Raw genomic sequence first — 18,179 nt, 5'->3', positions numbered from 1 at the left:
TAATTTTGAATTTTTAAAGATCATTTAATCATATGAAAATAACAGATTTTTTTTTTATTTATTAAAAACGGTCACCAAATTAGTTTAAAAAATAATTTTAAAAACTAAACCAGAAGTGGAACAGGTGGTGCACACCAATCAACTCTCTAAATTTCTCAATCAACTTTGCATGATCCTCATCCTGATCCAGGATCATGCTTGGGGTTTCTTTTTTCCTTTAAAATTGCAAAATAAACAAAAACACATTTGATGGTTTTCACTGGAAAAATACACAATTATCAAAATTTTGAAAAAGTAAAAACACACACCAAACAACCACCCACTACCCTTCTACACTAGCACTTGTGGCTACTGCCCTTTCCGAGAGCTAAGCAAATTATTTTCTTGTTTTTTTTTTTTAAATTAATTTTGAACATATACAAATATCAAACACATTATTTATTTTTGTTTCAAACCAAAAACAAATTTTTTGACAAAACACATTCTCTTTTATAATTGCCACCGTTATAACTCCTATTTAGGAAATTGAGAGATCTATTGGCAGGATAGAGGGCAACCATTACCCGATCAACTTCATTTAAAATAATTAAAAAAAGAACAAAAAACAAAAACAAAAAACAAAAAACAAAAACAAAAAAGGAAGAAAACTGCAACAAAACGTATATTTTTGTTTGATGTCACCATGCATGCAATCAGAGAAGTTCACAAGATGAAATAACAATAGAAGGAAAGCAGATCATTTACCCCTTGCAAGATTGAATTTGCAAGGCAACAGTCCTCTCCCTAACATTACACAATACCAACTTAAAATTTCTATGGCCAGAAAATAGATCCGCACAAAAAAATAGCTATCCGGTCCGCGGTGTAGGCACTCAACTGTCTCTAACAAATTAACAATTGCTACAAAAACAGTTTCATCACACAGTTAGGCCTTGCGGGGCACCAGGCACAGGTGTCTTGGGCTTGGCCTTTTCCACAACAATGGCTTGGGTCGTGAGGACCATCCCTGCAACTGAAGCTGCATTCTGCAATGCACATCTTGTAACCTTTGCTGGGTCGATAACTCCAGCTTCAACAAGGTTCTCATACTTGTCTGTCATTGCATTGTAGCCCATCTCCCATTCCTTTTCCTTCACCTTATCTACAACCACCTCGCCTTCGACCCCAGCATTCTGAGCTATCAAAGATGCCGGCGCAACCAATGCCTGCATCCAACAAACTGAGTCAGCATGGTTTAACCACAAAACAAATCTTTTTTTTCACTACCTGATAAATAGACATGCACAAGCACAAGCACAAACATGTATACACATAAATATGGACGAATTCCTAACCTATAGCTCTTACATCTATCCTATTTCCTCCAAGTCATATAATGATTACTAGAACTTGTTTGTAAGCACTATTTTCAGTTAGATTTAGCAGTTGCCCTAGGCAGTACTCTAGTTTTTCCAGTGACAAAAGATGAATTTTTAACAAATGCATTTGAAACAGAATTCCCAAACTCGAGCTGTTTCAAATTTATTCCCCAAAACCAAGTTATTTTTCTAAGTCTTCTTTTGAAAACACATCTTCATTTTTTTCCCCTTCCAGCAAATCAGTTGGAAGTCATGTCATCATATGTGTTTGAAAACACAACTTAATGAAACAATTCGGGTTTGAAATATAAGTTTAGAACTGCTTGGATTTGAGAATTTTGATTTAAAATTTCCTGCATTTAGTAAAAAAAACTAGACAAAAGATGATGGTGCATTTCTCACCTTCTGCACAATGTCAGCACCAAGCCTCTCATCTGCGTCTTCAAGCTTGTCCTTAATCGCAGGTACACCAGTCGAAAGATGAACCAATGCAGCACCACCACCAGGAACAATGCCCTCCTCTATGGCAGCAAAAGTAGCATTCTTGGCATCCTCTATACGGAGCTTACGGTCCTCAAGCTCAGTCTCTGTGGCAGCACCCACCTTTATAACAGCAACTCCTCCAGACAATTTGGCAATTCTCTCAGCGAGTTTCTCAGTGTCATAGACAGAATCTGTCTCAGACAACTCTTTTTTAATCTGTGCAATCCTAGCCTGTATCTCATCCTTTGATGCAGCATCAGCAATAATGGTAGTGGAGTCCTTGGTAATGGTCACCTTTCTTGCCAAACCAAGCTGCTCAACCGAGGTATTCTCAACAAGCAAACCCAGATCACTAGCTTGGTACTCAGCTCCTGAGGGATCAAAAAGATATTAATATGGATTATCTGACACAAATAAATAAATAAAAGGACAATGCATCATGTTTCTCACAACCCTGTCCAACTAAGTTGTGAATTTTGGGAAGAAACGAAATAGAGCATTTCTCTAAACAAAAATAAAGACACATGCTGTTTTACACATTTTTAACAGTCCATAGGCATCACTAAAGAAGAAAACCCTTGTTTCAAACAACATTGATGTCACATTTTGCCTCAATTCATTGCTACATAGCGGGGGAATTTATATACTTGGGATGGAGGAAGATAAAGAATAGGAAAGCCAACAAAACGACAAATAAGATCACATAATTTCGAATACCTGTCATAATTGCAATATCTTGAAGGAGTGCCTTTCTCCTCTCCCCAAAACTAGGTGCTTTGATGGCAGCGACATTAAGAATGCCTCTCAGCTTGTTCACAACAAGAGTAGCTAGAGCCTCCCCAGTAATATCTTCAGCAATAATAAGCAAAGGGGCTCGCAATTGAGTGGTCTTCTCTAGCAAGGGAATTATATCCTTTATTGCTGAGATCTTCTGATCTGTAACCAATACTTTCGCATTCTCAAATTCAACAATCAATTTCTCAGGATTGGTAACAAATTGTGGGGAGATATAACCCCTGTCAATCTGCAAACCAAGTAAAATCACATAGGAAATTAGTCAGTATGCAGACATCAGGACCACAGAACAAACAAAACGGGGGCAAGAAATTTATTAGAGAAAAAAAAATGATGAAGCAAAACAAGTGTTACGCATGCAGCTCGCACTCCACAAGCATACAGACCTCCATCCCTTCTTCCACATCAACCGTTGTCTCAAAGGAGGAGGATGACTCGATAGACAGAACACCATCAGGTCCGACCTTGTCAATTGCATCAGCAATCATGGTCCCAATAGTCTCATCATTTCCAGCAGAAATAGTAGCAATGGCTGGAAGGCAATATAAAGCCATATCAATAAAAGGAGTATGAATATGGATCAAAAGGGAAATCACAACAATGAAAGCACACGCACACTACCTTTGATATCATCACGGCCTTTGACAGGCCTAGCTTTCTTCTCTAGCTCCTCAACCAACCCCTGTACAGTTTTATCAATCCCTTTCTTTATCGACACTGGATTTGCACCAGAGGTTACACTAAGTAAGCCCAATTTAATAATTTCACGTGCAAGAACTGCTGCAGTTGTTGTGCCATCACCAGCGGAGTCATTGGTTTTGCTTGCCACCTTTATCATGCAATAAGCATATCAAATACAGGAAACTGAAACGAATAGCATTTCTATGTAGACTATACAACTGAATGCATGCCAAGTCAAAAAAGAACCCAAAAAAGCATGGGTTTTTAAGAGATGTGGAAAGACCAACCTCCCTAATAAGAGCAGCACCAGCATTTTCCATTGCATCGGCTAGCTCAATAGCTCTAGCAATTGTCACTCCATCATTAACCACTTTTGGGGTCCCAAATTCATCCAAGACAACATTCCTCCCTTCAAGAAAAAGAAAATAGTTAGTTAATCAAATTGTTGCACAGCATCTTTCACAAGTTGTCAGAAAAGCATCTTCATCAAGTCATTAAAGTAGGAGCTAAGAGCCTGGCTGATTGAATCATGCAATTTCTATAGATAACCCAATTAAGCTTGATACTTAAAACAAACAAAAGTGAAAATACATTCAAACAAAACAAGAAAATAGATACCAGCATGTATTGTTGAACATTGACTTCCTTAGATTCTTACAAATTAAAGAGGATATAACAAAATGACCCAAGACATGTTAAACAATTTGATATTCTATAGTTGCACGCCTACTTGGTTGTAAAAGTTAAAAAAATTCTCAAATATGTCTGTGCCAATGTTTCAGCACAATGAAACTGCTTTACAAAAGTAAAACTTCAGTATATTTCATTTCCATCTTTCGTGCACATTGAAAACAATCTCTTTGTGGAACTAGAAATGATTACTTAGGTTAGGGAAGAAAAGAAAACAAGAGAACAGATTGTGTTTTCTGTTTCTTTTGATTGGATAAATAAAAGAAAAAGGAGAATAATTTTCTCTCCTATCTTTATTTGGTCAAACTACAGGCAGGAAAAAAAAAAAAAAAAAAAAAAACTCTCATGTAATATTACCAAAGAGTCAATTTTATTTTTATTTATTCTACATCTAAAGGCACAGTTTTAGTATCATGAAAGAAGGGAAAATAAAAATAGTAATCTGTTAGTTACATTTTTCTCTCAATCTCTAAACTTTTATGGTGAGTTTGATTGGAGGATTTGAAAAGGAATTCGGAATAGGATAAGGTACGTGAAACTATGTGAAATATATACATATTTTATTCTCATTTCACCTATCTTTTCCATTTTTCTTTCCAAATCCCTCATCAAATTCCCCAACCAATTCCCCAACCAAACACGGCATTAGAAAGATTCAAAATGAGAATTTTAAGAGAAAGTCTCTCCATTTCCTTCCATTTCACCACATCTCTCTTTATTAATCAAAACAGGTGATATGAATAAAAAGAAATCCATTTCTTTTGTTTCCCCCAATCCAAACGGACTTTAAGCTTTAACATTAATGCAATCACTCTTTTTCTATACAAATCAACAAACACAATTGTAAAATAACAAACATCTAACTCTACAAAGAAATGGAAAGAAGAAGAACAAGTGAGAGAGAGAGAGAGAGAGAGAGAGAGAGAGAGAGAGAGATTATACCTCTAGGACCAAGAGTGAGGCCAACAGCATCAGCAAGCTTATCGATGCCTGCCTGAAGAGCAGACCTCGAACTCTGGTCAAACGCGATCTCCTTCGCGGCAGCTCTCACCACGAACCGCCGACTCGAGGAAACCCCGTTGTAATTCATCTTCTGACCATGCAGCAGTTGATTCACTCTCCTACTCCTCAAATTCCCCTGAATCCACACAACACAGTCAATCAATACACACATACATACATACATTCATTGATATAGATGCATGCATCGGCAGCAGATAAAGAGTTGTGATGATAGTATTACCTGTTTGGGAGAAGAGAGGATCGAGGCGATAGAGATAGCATTCGCGGAAGCCATTTCTCTGTGTATGTGTGTGTGTGGATGAGGAAAGAGTTGAGCGGAGAGTACACTTTGTATTAGTGTTAGGGGGGGGTTAGGAAATTAGGGCTTTTCTTTTGGAGAATACTCTCTTCGTTATGACTGATGGAGGAACTTCCAGAAGATTCTTCCACTTCGAGAACCGTTTAGCGAGAGACAAAGAGACACCCAGCGAGCGAGGCCCTTTCTTATCTTGGTGTTGGGCTCGGACCTCGGTCTTCTTGGGCTGGAACTCATCAACAATGATAGCTGTTCCCAAAGAGAGTTTTTATTTATTTATTTATTTTTTTTGGTGCGGGACTTATCAATAAATTTCATATATAAAGTTTAAAATTCATCTAATTTTAAAATAAAATATTTGTGTCAATTAGTTTTACATATTTTTAATTATTATCAATTTTTTATTTTTTTAAATTTACAGATGCTATTGTATTTTATTATCGTTGGACTTCTGTCAGTCGGTCACCGGAGATTCGCCGAAATGTTCAACATTACCGGAAAGTTGCCGGAGTATCACCGGGAAGTCGCAAGAATATCGTTGAAAGTTCGCCGGAAGTTTACTAAAATGTTATGAATGTCAATGGAAGTTGCTAGAATATCTAGAATGTTCGCTAAACCTTAAGAACACCATGAGAGACTCACCGGAATGTCTAAAATATTGTTGAGAAAAAAAATTGAGAAATTAGAGCAAAAAAATAGCAAAATATGCTAAATATTGATAAACTAAAAGAAAAAAAAATGTAATGACAAAAAGCAGCAACAATGGAAAAAAAATATTATTTTTCAATTTTTATAGGGTTTAAGCAAATAATCTTCAATATTAATCAAATTCAAAAGAAAGTTGAAACTGTAAAATATTATAATTTCAAAGCAAAAATCTATTGAACATTTATCTTTATTAATCAAACTAAAAAACATGTTATGAACTGCAAAATTTTGCAGTTTTAAATCATGATTCATTCCAATACCAAAAAAAATGGAAACTGCAAAATTTTACAGTTTTCACCACCTGTAACTAAAACTCGAAAATAACTTGTTCAGAATTTGAAAATTTTCTCTATAAAAACATAAAAGAGAAGTGTATAGCAAAAAAAATGTAGAAAAATTAAAAGATTGAAGAAAAGAGGCAAATATAGAGAGAGGATTGTAATCCGACAATTATTTTTTGTTTAGATCTAGTCGGATTTGATGTAAATCTACTTAGATATGATGAACTCAGATTTGATGTTGATTTACATCATGTCTAAGTAGATATACTCATCTTCTTCGTCAGAAACATGTCTTCTTCACCGTTGGTGAAGGTAAAGTAAGGAGTTGGTGGTTGCCGGTGAACCCCAATCGATGGTAATCGTTGGTCGCCGACAACTATATATCAGAAAGAGAAAGAGAAGAAGCAAGATGTCGTTGCCCGTTGATGATCGTTGGAAATCACAAAGTGCAAAAGAGGCAGAGAAAAAGAAAGATAGGAAAAAAAAGAAAAACATTATAGGACTTTTGAGTAAAAACAAAAGGTTATGGGACTAAATAGGCTACACATTTTTCAAAGAAGATTTCTTGGTAATTTGCACTTTTTTTGGGGAGGGAGAACAAATTATTTGAAAAGAGGAAAAGTTTATTTAGTCTCACAATTTTTTAGATACTCTCAAAAATCTATTACATATTTTTCTTTTTCATTATTCTTTGTGCATTTGTTCTTCTCTGTCTCTTTCTCTTCCTGAGTTCCGACGACTACGCGTTTCTTTTTCTCTTTCTCCATCTAACTAGTGGTTGATCCATGCAATGCATGTGCTATTTTTTTTTTAAAAAATATTTGATAATACAATGTGCATTATAAAAGAATAATTTAATTTTAATTATTTATTTTGATAATATTAGTGCTATTATTCTATAAAATTGTTACTTGAATACTTATATATATATATATATATATATGTTAATTTTAGTTAAATTATTCATGAATTTTAATAATTTTAATTCTATCGTATTATAAAAGTGCAATTATCATGTAACAATTTTGTATGATATATATTAAATTATAAAATAGTAAAATAAATACTCATTTTGATATTAAAAATAATAGTTAACTTAGAAGAATAATTAGTAATATAAAATTAAAAGTAATTCTAACTATTTAATTTTTTTTATATTCATTTAGAAAATAAAAATATATAAAAATAGAAATTTTATAAAATTTATTAAAAAAATTAAATATAAATATGTTGTAGTTGGATTATCATAAATGATTATATGTATATATATATATATATATATTAAATTATAAGATTGTAAAATAACCACTCTTAATTAAATTAAAATATCAACAATATAAAAGAAATTCAATAATAATTAACCAAAAAAGAATCACATAATAACATATAAACCCAAAGAGAAAAAAATGTGAAAACATCCAAACGATAGATACATCTCAATATGTGAAGTGATTAATCATCTGTAATATGATGTCAAAATATAAAAGAACTTACTATTCAACAATTGAAAAAGTAACTCAAGTAATAAATCTAAACTTTAGAGGTTCATTGAGAGTACCATTACTGTGCAGGTTTTTCCTCCTGTGAGTTGTGATTATATAAAATGATGTAGGAAATGAAGTACATTTTCGTATATAAAATCACTATAAAATTTAAACGACAAATCCATAATATTGAATAGGTATTGGATATAGAATAATGTACAGGAAAATAAGAAGAAAAAAAAAAGTAATCGAGCATTTAAAAAATATTCTAATACCTTTAAAAGAATTAAGAAGGAAAACGTGAAACGCAAAATTGGTATTGGGTTTATGGACTATCTCAATTTACGATGAAAAATTTATGGAAAATAAATATTTGTCAAATATAGTCCATATAAAATAGATAAAGTTAGTATAATTTAAATTAGGTTTAGGTTTGAATAGAACTCTATATGTAATTAAGAAAATATATACTGGCGTAGCTTTCTTAGAAAAAAGTAAGTTCTTATAATGTGTCACCTAAGTAAAGAAAAAAAAATACTACTTTTAATAATTATATATATATATATGATATATCGGCAACCGACGACCACCATTGATTGGGGTTCACCGGTAACCACCGACTACCAACTCCTTATTTCACATTCACCGATGGCGAAGGGGATGAGTTTTCTACAAAGAAGATAAGTAGATCTATCCAACTAGATCTAAACCCAAAATAATTGCTGAAGCATAATCTTCTCTATATTTGTTTCTCTTCTTCGATCTTCAATTTTTTTACCTTTTCTCTACTACACACTTTTATTTTCTTATTTTAATGGAGAAAATTTTCACGTTCTGAATAAGTTGTTTTCGAGTTTTAATTACAGGCAGTAAAAATTGTAAAATTTTATAATTTTAGTTTTTTTGGTACTGAAAATGAAATGAATCATGCTTTAAAACTGCAAATTTTTCCATTTTTATAACGTTATTTAAAACTATAAAAATTTGTAGTTTCATAACTTGTTTTCCAGTTTGATTAATAAGGATAAATGCTTAATAGAATCATCCTATGAAACTGTGACATTTTGCAATTTCAAACCTTGCTTTTTAGTTTGATCAATTTTGGAAATTATTTGCTTAAATCCTACAAAAATTGAAAAATAATATATATTTTTTCTCATTGTTGTTGTTATGTTTTTTTTCTTCTTTCAGTTGAATATTGTTGGTTTTTTTGATTTTTGAAGGTTAATATTGTAATTTTAAGCGTGCCAGTAATGATCAATCGGTCCTTACGAAAGATTAATTGCCAACAAATTATCAAACGATTGTGTTTTAGTTCTCTCATTCTCAATGAATAAGACTTTTACTAGTGGCTTTTAGGAGAATTTAGTAAATAACAATTAAGTAAAGAATAATTTCAGAATTTCATTAAGTAAAATGAAAAACTTATAATGATCTGACCCAGCCTCGTAGAGGTTTACAACAACAAGATATTTGAAACTACTCATATGAATGAAATGCATTACAGGAATTTGAAGTACAGAAATATAAAGAACTGTAAAAATTGGAAGGGAAAACAAAGTAAATAAAACTAGTTTTTTTATTTGAGTCTGGATCCTTCACTCTGGGGCCTTCTCTGCTATTTATATTTCTCAATGATAACCGTTGAAGTGGGCTTCTAACCGTCAAAATATCCTCGCATGATTGCTGAACATGTTTTTTCATAGTCAGTCCCACTACGCCACCTTTGCAGTTAGGCTTCCCTCCTGATTTTGAATTTGAACTTTGTGAGTAATCGTTAGGCCACATCACCTTATATCCCTCAATTGTTCCAGTGCTACGCAGACCCATTATTATCAATACGGGCTGACACGTGTTTGACTATGGTTGACAACTTGTATTAACTCCCCAAATTGCCCTTTTCATGCCACGTGTTGAATTGTGATTGGCTTTTACAAATTATACAGCCAACATTACCCCCGCACTAATATACCCAATACTTGGTGATATTAGTGGATCAAGACACTTTACCCACGTCCTAGGACATGCATGGGCTTTGCATTTTCTTAGAACTGCAACCAACGTCCATCATTGCAATGTTTGTACTGCATTAAATTCTCTTATATGCCTTGAACATTTCCCACTATCTGAGCATTCAAAAAAATTGATACAATCCTCATGGCCAAGAAAACCTTTTCTTACATTAATCGAGCATACGAGGAGTCTATGGAAGATGATTATAGGCCTCGAAAGAATCTCAGTGCATTTATTGATTACACATATCCGCTTCCATTTATGCAAGTTATGGAAGCTTTTGCAATATATCAACCTCTAGACCTGACGTTTGCCAATTACGAACCCTTAGATCAAGCATTTGCAAAAATGAATCTTGGAAACTCTTCGTTTGCCCCATCATCTTCTGCATGGGACATAACTGCTTCTTTCTCTACCTTGCCAACCTTTGCATGGGACACAGCTGCTCCTTCTTCTTCCAAGTTTACTGGCTGGGGAAGTTGGCCAGAACTTGATGAATCCAAACTAAGGGAGCGAATTCACCATCGATTCGTCAAATTTGCTGATCCTCAATCTATCCCTTCTTTTGCTCGGAGCTCGGTGGTTTACCCCTATGTACCCATCGATCGCCGACGCAGTCTAGAGGACAACTTACTTGTAGCGTGGTATACATCTTCTATGCCTCCAAAGATAGTGCGAGCAACTCCTCGTCCAGAAGAAACACAAGGATATAATCCGTCATTCTTGGCCAAGAGAGCAAAACTTTGCTCTTCTGACTAGCTTGAATGTGTGAATAATACCCAGTTCCCTTCTTCTTTTGGGGTGGACCCTCCTGTGCCTCCTGTTCCTCAATACCTTCATTGGATGGAAGAACTGAAACTTACTCTCTTTGAGAATCAGTTTCTTCCTTCCTACCAACCTCCAGATCTTCCCACTATATTTGAGTGATACCAAGCTCAACTTTTGCTTGCAGCCTTTTCCCACTTGCCCTTCAATGTTCTTGGAGCTGATATTCCTCTTAAGAACTTTCGATGGGCTTGTGACATTATGACTCGGGTTCATGTCCTCAACCCCATTGCTCAAGCAGAATTTCAGATATTTTTTGATCAACTCCCACTTCTTCTCTATTGGTACCAAACTTCTTTAGCTACCACTCAATCTTTGGACAAAATCTCGGCCCATTGAATTCAAACCCAGTATGAAGCAGAGAATCTTATCGACAAATATAATGACTTCAAGAATAAAGATTCTGTATACTGGGATGATCTAGATATAGATGAGATGGAACAAGGATTGAAGGAAATGGAGTTTAAAATGAAAGCTGAACAACTTTTCCATCAAATAAGAACATATTAGCTACAGTAACCCGGCTTGGATAGGATAGAGGGCAGAATAAAAAAGGAACATAAATTCATTGACCATTGTTGGAGCAAATTTCATGACCTTGTTATTCTTTCTATTCCTTATTTTTATGAAATTGAATTTGTAGCCAAGAAGGCTTTCTAATGTAATTATTTTCATATCAATAAAGCTAGGTTTTTCTTTCTTTATTTGGCATGGTTTGGTTTTATATTCCAATTGCATACTTGCAACCATTCTATTCGTCCAAAGCAAACAAAATTAGAGCTTCAAATTTACCAATTTTGTCCTTCGAAACCTGATTTGAACATTTCCAATGGAATACTGGAAACCTAATTTGAATTTATTCAACATATGGAGTATAATTGACAACCTTTGCCTTAGGTCTTCTCATTCCAATCATATAGTTAACACAATCAATAGCTTTGAATTAACTATCTTTGCTTCAAAAAATAGTCTATGTGTTTCGAAGTATGGAAACTTCCCCTAGGGATTGCACTGTTTTATTCTTAAAGAGTGAGTCCCTTTGGGTTTTTTCACTGCTTAACCAAATATTGGTTTTTTCCAACTTTGAAGTCTAAAACAAACAAATTCTAGCGGCAGAGTATTCCAAATTTTACTTCGAAGAATTTTATTTTCAACAAGAAACCTAAAAGCAAGTATTTAATCCCCTTGAAGCAAACAAACACCTGGGCATTCTTGTACTCTTAGGTATGAAACGTGCTTCGAAGTCAACTTCTTGCTTTCGAAGCCCTTGTAGGATGTTAGACATTTGGCTTTAAAGCCAAATTTTAATTTCGAAGCCAAATACTTGCTTTTCGAAGCCAATCTGGATATCCAACATACGTTTTCCTCCAGAAACTTTTCTTCATTTTAAATTTGGGACCCTCCATATTTTAAAATAAGGGTTTTAATTTCACATGGACCCAAATCATAAAATAATCATTTCGGATCCACCTGACCCACTCAACTTATTCGGGTAACTTTTGAACATAAAGGTTTAAAAACCCCTTCCTTTCGTATTCCACCTATCTTTTTGCCTAAAAAATTCTTTCTCTTCCTTTTGAACTTGTCTGCAACTTTCGCTTTTTACTCACCTTTCTTTTTTGCCCCTTCAGTAATGGCTTCTCTGAAAGTGCAAACCGTTGAACGTGTGAGTCCCTCTGTAGCTTTAAGGAGACTCATCAATGAAGAATGTGAAAAGTACAAAGTTGGTGAACGGTGTGCTGTTGATGGACGCATTATTATTCCTCGCCATCATGTACAAGGAGAGTATGTGCTTGGACCCATTTTCAAGGAGGCCCCCGCTCAGCTCCCTGCTTTATACCCTCGTCTGGAGGATTATTGCTTACTCTACGAGGGGGGCTTTGACTAGGGAAACTGGAGGTTAAATCGACCCCACTGCTACTGGCCCACAATGAGATCTGAATGGGAGGAATAGTATAATCACGTTGTCCCTGCTAGGACACTTGACCTTCAGGAACTCTGCCTCCTTGATGCCCTTCGACTGGCCTGAAGACCCTTTCCTTATACCTGCTGCATTATGTTTTTGGAATTCTTCTTTTTATTTTTTTTCAATTTCGATGCAATATGATGGCCCCTACCATTCTGGATATATGTCATCTTCTAAGTTTATCCCCCATTGGCACTCCTTTTGGCGCTGACTATCCCGATCTTAATGTGCCCTTTTCCATCCCTCCTCTGAAATCCTCCTTCAGTGATTTTGCAGAGTCTGAAAATCCAAAGGAAGGCCCTGTGACAGACAAAGAGTTCTTCTCATTTATTTTGTACTGGCTTTGTAAATTCTTATTTTGTACCTCTTCTCAGAGGATTATGCCTAAGTTTGCTCCCCTTGCTAAGACTCTGGCTTTGGGGAAGAAAATAGCCTTAGCTCCGTATGTTCTGGGCCATGTATATAAAGCATGCTCCCAATTTTGTGAAAAACCTTTAGATACTAATCAAAGGGGGCCACTCTGGATATTACAGCTCTGGCTTTTTGTTTATTTCACTACTTTGCATTCTAAGTGTTTGAAATTTTTGCTATCAAACCCTACCTCTTATGGAATAAAATATGCCAGAGTTTCATTTTATCCTTTCACTTTTGCCTTCTATTTTACTTTCTTTCATCAACTCCCAACTTCCCCTTTTTCTCACACCTTCTTCTATTCCTTCGAAGCCAATACTGGCCTAGCCTGGTTGAGGACTTTCTTGGCTAATAGAAACTGTTCCTAGCCTCAGCATAGGGATATGTGGGCTTCTATTTTAACTTCTAAAGAGCTTTTCATTGGCACTTTAAATCCTAGAACTTACAAGTGCATAACAGAAGCCTACTGCCTTGCTTAATTTGTCAGGCAATTTGGGTTTACCCAAGGGATCCTTATTCCCCTCTGCAGTCAAACCAACCCTAATCTTACCACCAGAGAGCTGAAAGTTCAAAGACCCAGGCTAGAGGAGGTAACCTCTAAACTCATTCAGGACTTAATCGTATTTCAGTTCATTCCCTTCATCCCACAAAGCATTGTACTAAACAGGTATTAGAACTAGTGGTCAGCAAATCTGGAGGTGCTCCTGGCAATACCTCCCAAAGACCTGATGATGGGACTGGACTTGCCTTCTCAGACCCACCTAAGGGGACTAGGCTCATCGCTCCTTCTACAGCTCCTGCCATCTCAGTTTCTGCTCCTGCTGCTACAAAGAGAGCTCATTCTGCCTCTCCTCATTCTCCTAGAGTTACTAAGGCTGCTTCAAAGAAAGACATACATTCCTTATCTTTCTTTTTCCTTCTCCTTATAATGCTTACTTCATTTATTTATAGTTTTCTTTTATGTAGGAGCTTCACAAGTAGAGTCTCCTCAAAAGGTTCAAGCCCTAAACATTCTTAAGGATAAACAACAATAGCAAAAGAAGAGAAAACTTGTGTTTAGTCCTGAAGAGGAGGAAGTACTTGAAAAGGAGGAAGAAACAGAAAAAGAGAAAGAGATATCACTGAAAAGAAAGAAGAAAATGACAATTTCTCCCTCTGACCTTATTGGGGACTCTACTCATGAAGCAGCTACCAAAGTAGTAGAAGAGGAGCACTCCAAAGAAATTATTGTATTTCAGAGGTCTGAAAAAAGGAGACAGCAACAAGTACTAAGGGATGAAGCTGCTGCTGCTGATGCACTCCAAAGAGAAGCTACAAGGAGGCACCAAACTGCTGAACATTATACCTTTCGTAGTTCTCCAACCATTGCTACCACTTCTGAAACTGGTAATTTCCTTTTGTGTCTCTAGTTTCCTTTCTCAAGTTTTCAATATTGAAACTTAACATTGCTTCATATTTCTTATTCTACAGCAACAGTTACTCTACCTCCTCCTTTGATAAGGGTTTTTTCAGTCTTATCTAAAGTTGAAAGACCATTAGAAACACCCTCGAAAAGGAGGAAGACAATCGACACTGTGGTGAAGTGGTTTGGAAATACTCTTCAGATCCTGGGAGACGCCAATGATCCTCAGCTAGTCACCTAAAAAGACACGAACACTCTAGTCGGGGGTGCCGGAATTAGCACTCCGACAGACAAGTCAGTCCTTACACTCAAGATAGCTTGTCTTCTAAGTTTAAGCAAAGTGATTATTACATACCTTTCTAAACCTGAAGTTCTTGTATTTATACTCGTTTTCTGGGCCTCGGGGCCAGAGCCGACTTTTTACTCATTGTCCTTTTGTTTATTCGGATCTACGGATCTCTGACTATTCGGCTTTCCTAACGTATTCGGCATCCTAGTCATGCAGGATGGAGCCGAATAATACCTGATTTATGGGGTACGCACCTTCCGACTCTTCTATTTATTCGGCTCCCACAATTGCCCCCTAAGCACTTTACCAATGACAGTTGGCTGGAATGCTTGGTTCTGAATTTCAAAAAGTCAGAGCCAAAATTCAGCGGTTGGCCTAATCCTCATGTGGATGTCTAAGCGTACCCCTTGAGGTTGTCGTCTCGACTTCCCGCTCCTTCGTACGTGTCTATTTATTGCGATTTAAAATTTTGACGTCCTTTCGAGTATGTATTTTATGACGATCGTCGCTGGATTGCCTTTCAAATCGTTCCTGCAACTTTCTCTTCTCCGATATCCTCTTCGTTCTTTGTAAGTTCTCTCCTTCCTTGCTTCGAAAACTTTTTCTAGTTTATTTCTTCCTTGGCATATTCCTATAAACTGTAGGGTATGGCGAAACATTTAAAAGACCTCCTCTTGTCAAATCGAATTGCTGGCTTTAGACGCTATTTCTCCATTCCTGATGATGTCCGTCTGTCGTTTGTGGCAGACGGCACTCTTATATAGAGAGGGAGGACAAAACCACGATTGTCTTTCCTCTCTTGTCAATCGTAGAGGGTGGAGTCTGTTTTCCCCTTCACCCGTTTTTAAGGGCTGTGCTTCGCCATTGGGGTTTAATCCCTTCGCAACCCAATGTGAATTTCTTTAGAATTATAATGGGGGTTATAGCGCTGAACCGTCGCCTCAGAATTAACCTTGGCATTCCAGCCATTCGGCATTGCTATGCCTTGACTAAGTCTTTTGGTCGGCACGGGCATTACTTCCTTAGGGCCAAAGATACCGACCATCAGCTAATCACTATGCTTTCCAGTTCTGGGAAACGAGTTGATGATGTTATGGTCGTTGTCCAGGGTAACTAGGAATTTGGCGAAAGGGAGGATCACGTCGACCCTATTCCTAGACGGAGGGGCGAGCCAGGTGGCCGATTACCTTTTTGGTTTTATTATTTTTTCATTTTTGTTGTAAAGCCTCTTCTTTGAAATCTTACGGCTTGGCTTGTGCAGGGAACGATTTGAAGAAAGTCCTATCTTCAACCGACAACGCAGTTCTTTCGGATATCAAAGTCGCTCTCAAGTATTTCGGCCGTCGAAGTCTTCAAAAACAGGGGAGGGCGGCCCACGTTCTGCTTCGTTACGAGCCGACATATACGACCTTCTCGGCGGCGAAAAATATCTCAGTTCCGAAGGGTGAAGATTCTCTTATCGCTCTTATTTTGTCCGACTTCAAAAACTTGAGGCAGGTTGGTTTTAAAGGGTCTGATTCAGAGCGGGATGAAGTAGTTGATGTTGCCGAATCAGATCAGTCCAAAACTGAATCTGACGAGGTATTGAATTTGGCCGATCCTCCATCCACTTCGGGCCGAGGAGATCTTTCACTTGACGATGTTTTTCACGGCTTAGAGGATCTTCCCGCCGCAGGCCCCGCAGACATGGCTGGGTTAAGCCTGACAAAACTTGCCAGGTAGGCGAATGCGGAAAGGTTGGTCGCACGGCGAAGAACGGAGGCCCTTCCGTCTGAAATACCACCCGCCACTGAATCTCAACTCTCCCTGCCTGTTACCGAATCAGAGTCCTTGTGCATTATTGAGGAGGAGACAGCAAAAAATCAGAATGCCGAATCTACTTTGGTCGTGCAGGCCGGTCAAGAAGTTGAGGAAAAGGCAGAGAAACGCCCTGTTGAGTTTGAGGCCGGTTTAGAAGAACAAGGCGGTAAACGTCCTCGATTAGAGGGATCGAATGTGATCGTTCCTTTTGTCATTCAGCCGATGATAAAAAAACATGTCGGTTTCTTCTGATGCTTTGGCGCTTAAAGATCCAGAAGTCGCATTCAGTGTGGCTACGTCCGTGTCGTTGCCGTCTGACAAGAAGGCTTTTCGGGTGGAACCAGATCTGAATGCGACAGCACTAGCCACCCAATCGGCACTTTTGGTACATATTCGGACTTTTTCTTCACTTTACCCAAATACTGTTGAAGTTATGGTTTTAAATTCTTGTTTTGCAGACTGTCGGAAGGATAGCCGCTATGGGCTGTCGCCATCGCGACGCCGTTAAACAGATTGGTCGTTTATGAAAGGAAGTTGAGGGCCAGAGGAGAAAGGCCGAGGTCGAAGTTTTAAAGGCGAACAAGGAAGCCTCACGGGCCGAGGCCGAGGTGGAGAGGGCTCGTAGCGCGGATCAATTGAGATCGGATGCCGAGAAGAAAGCGGACGCGAGCGAAGATGCGCTCAAATTAGCCCAGAAGGCGGTCTCCAAACTGGAGGCTGAGTTGGCTGAAATGAAGGCGGCGAAGGAAATAGCCGACTCGAAATCTTCCAAAGTATTCGAGGCCGGGAAAAATGCTGGACTCGCCGAGTATTTGGACCAAGTCCCCAAGTTTGCAAATCGGGAATTCAAACATGGCTGGCACAAAGCCCTTGCTGTTACTAAAGTTTCATTGACTATGCCAATACCATATGAGCAAGTGGATGTTAAGCCATTGGAGTCTGATTCCGAGGACTGATCTGGGCGACTGACATAGTTTTTAGGATTTTGAATGTATTTTTATAGTTTTTGGTTTGGTAATTTTCATTTATTGCTACAGTCATAGTTTTTTCCTAGGCATTTTCATGCGGGCTTGTAGCTTTTTGTTTAGTAATTTGCGTATATAAAATTTCATGAGTTGTGCTTAACTTGCTAATGAAAATTTTGTTGATAAATGATATTGCTTTTAGTTATGGTTAGATCGGCTGCTTAGCTTAGGTACGATGTTGCTTTCAGTTATGGTTAGATCGGTTGCTTAGCTTTGGTACTTGGCCGACCGGATTCATGAATCTGCCCTTGCCCTAGCCAGGGCCCGAGCTTGAGAAGCAGAATGGGTCTAACTCGTGGGCTAGTTGAGGCATAGATTGATCGGCGCTTGCGCTTGAAAACATGGCCGACCGGATTAATGAATCTGCCCTTGCCCCTGCCAGGGCGCGAGCTTGAGAAGCCGAATGGGTCTAACTCGTGGGCTGGCTGAGGCACAGATTGATCGGTGCTTGCGCTTGAAAACATGGCCGACCAGATTAATGAATCTGCCCTTGCCCCAGCCAGGGCGCGAGCTTGAGAAGCGAATGGGTCTAACTCGTGGGCTGGCTGAGGCATAGATTGATTGGCGTTTGCGCTTGAAAACATGGCTGACCGGATTAATGAATCTAACCTTGCCCTAGCCAGGGCACGGGCTTGAGAAGCCGAATGGGT

The 18,179-nt window shown here is 37.6% G+C and overlaps 1 protein-coding gene across 1 annotated transcript; it reads right to left on the bottom strand.

Moving 5' to 3' along the window:
• Positions 1 to 639: 639 nt before the first annotated feature.
• Positions 640 to 5,619, bottom strand: CPN60A (chaperonin-60alpha). The gene is made up of 8 exons (XM_028211006.2): positions 5,251 to 5,619; positions 4,950 to 5,145; positions 3,605 to 3,726; positions 3,258 to 3,465; positions 3,023 to 3,168; positions 2,559 to 2,865; positions 1,761 to 2,212; positions 640 to 1,205 (listed from the first exon to the last, which is right to left on the bottom strand). The coding sequence occupies exons 1-8, from the start codon at positions 5,302 to 5,304 to the stop codon at positions 918 to 920; spliced, it is 1,773 nt and encodes a 590-aa protein (XP_028066807.2). The 5' UTR covers positions 5,305 to 5,619; the 3' UTR covers positions 640 to 917.
• Between the last annotated feature and the right edge of the window lie 12,560 nt (positions 5,620 to 18,179).

Source organism: Camellia sinensis, chromosome 12, assembly GCF_055761805.1.
Source record: "Camellia sinensis isolate YWXY chromosome 12, ASM5576180v1, whole genome shotgun sequence".
Classification (NCBI taxonomy): domain Eukaryota; kingdom Viridiplantae; phylum Streptophyta; class Magnoliopsida; order Ericales; family Theaceae; genus Camellia; species Camellia sinensis.
This window is presented reverse-complemented; position numbering and strand designations above follow the sequence as displayed.

What these genes read in the sequence shown, in the direction of transcription:
- CPN60A (XM_028211006.2), bottom strand. Translation starts at nt 5,304, where the DNA reads ATGGCTTCCGCGAATGCTATCTCTATCGCCTCGATCCTCTCTTCTCCC. An exon ending in AGATATTGCAATTATGACAG is followed by an intron (nt 2,213 to 2,558) that starts GTATTCGAAATT and finishes TTGATCCCTCAG; the next exon opens with GAGCTGAGTACCAAGCTAGT. An exon ending in GTGCTGACATTGTGCAGAAG is followed by an intron (nt 1,206 to 1,760) that starts GTGAGAAATGCA and finishes TGTTGGATGCAG; the next exon opens with GCATTGGTTGCGCCGGCATC.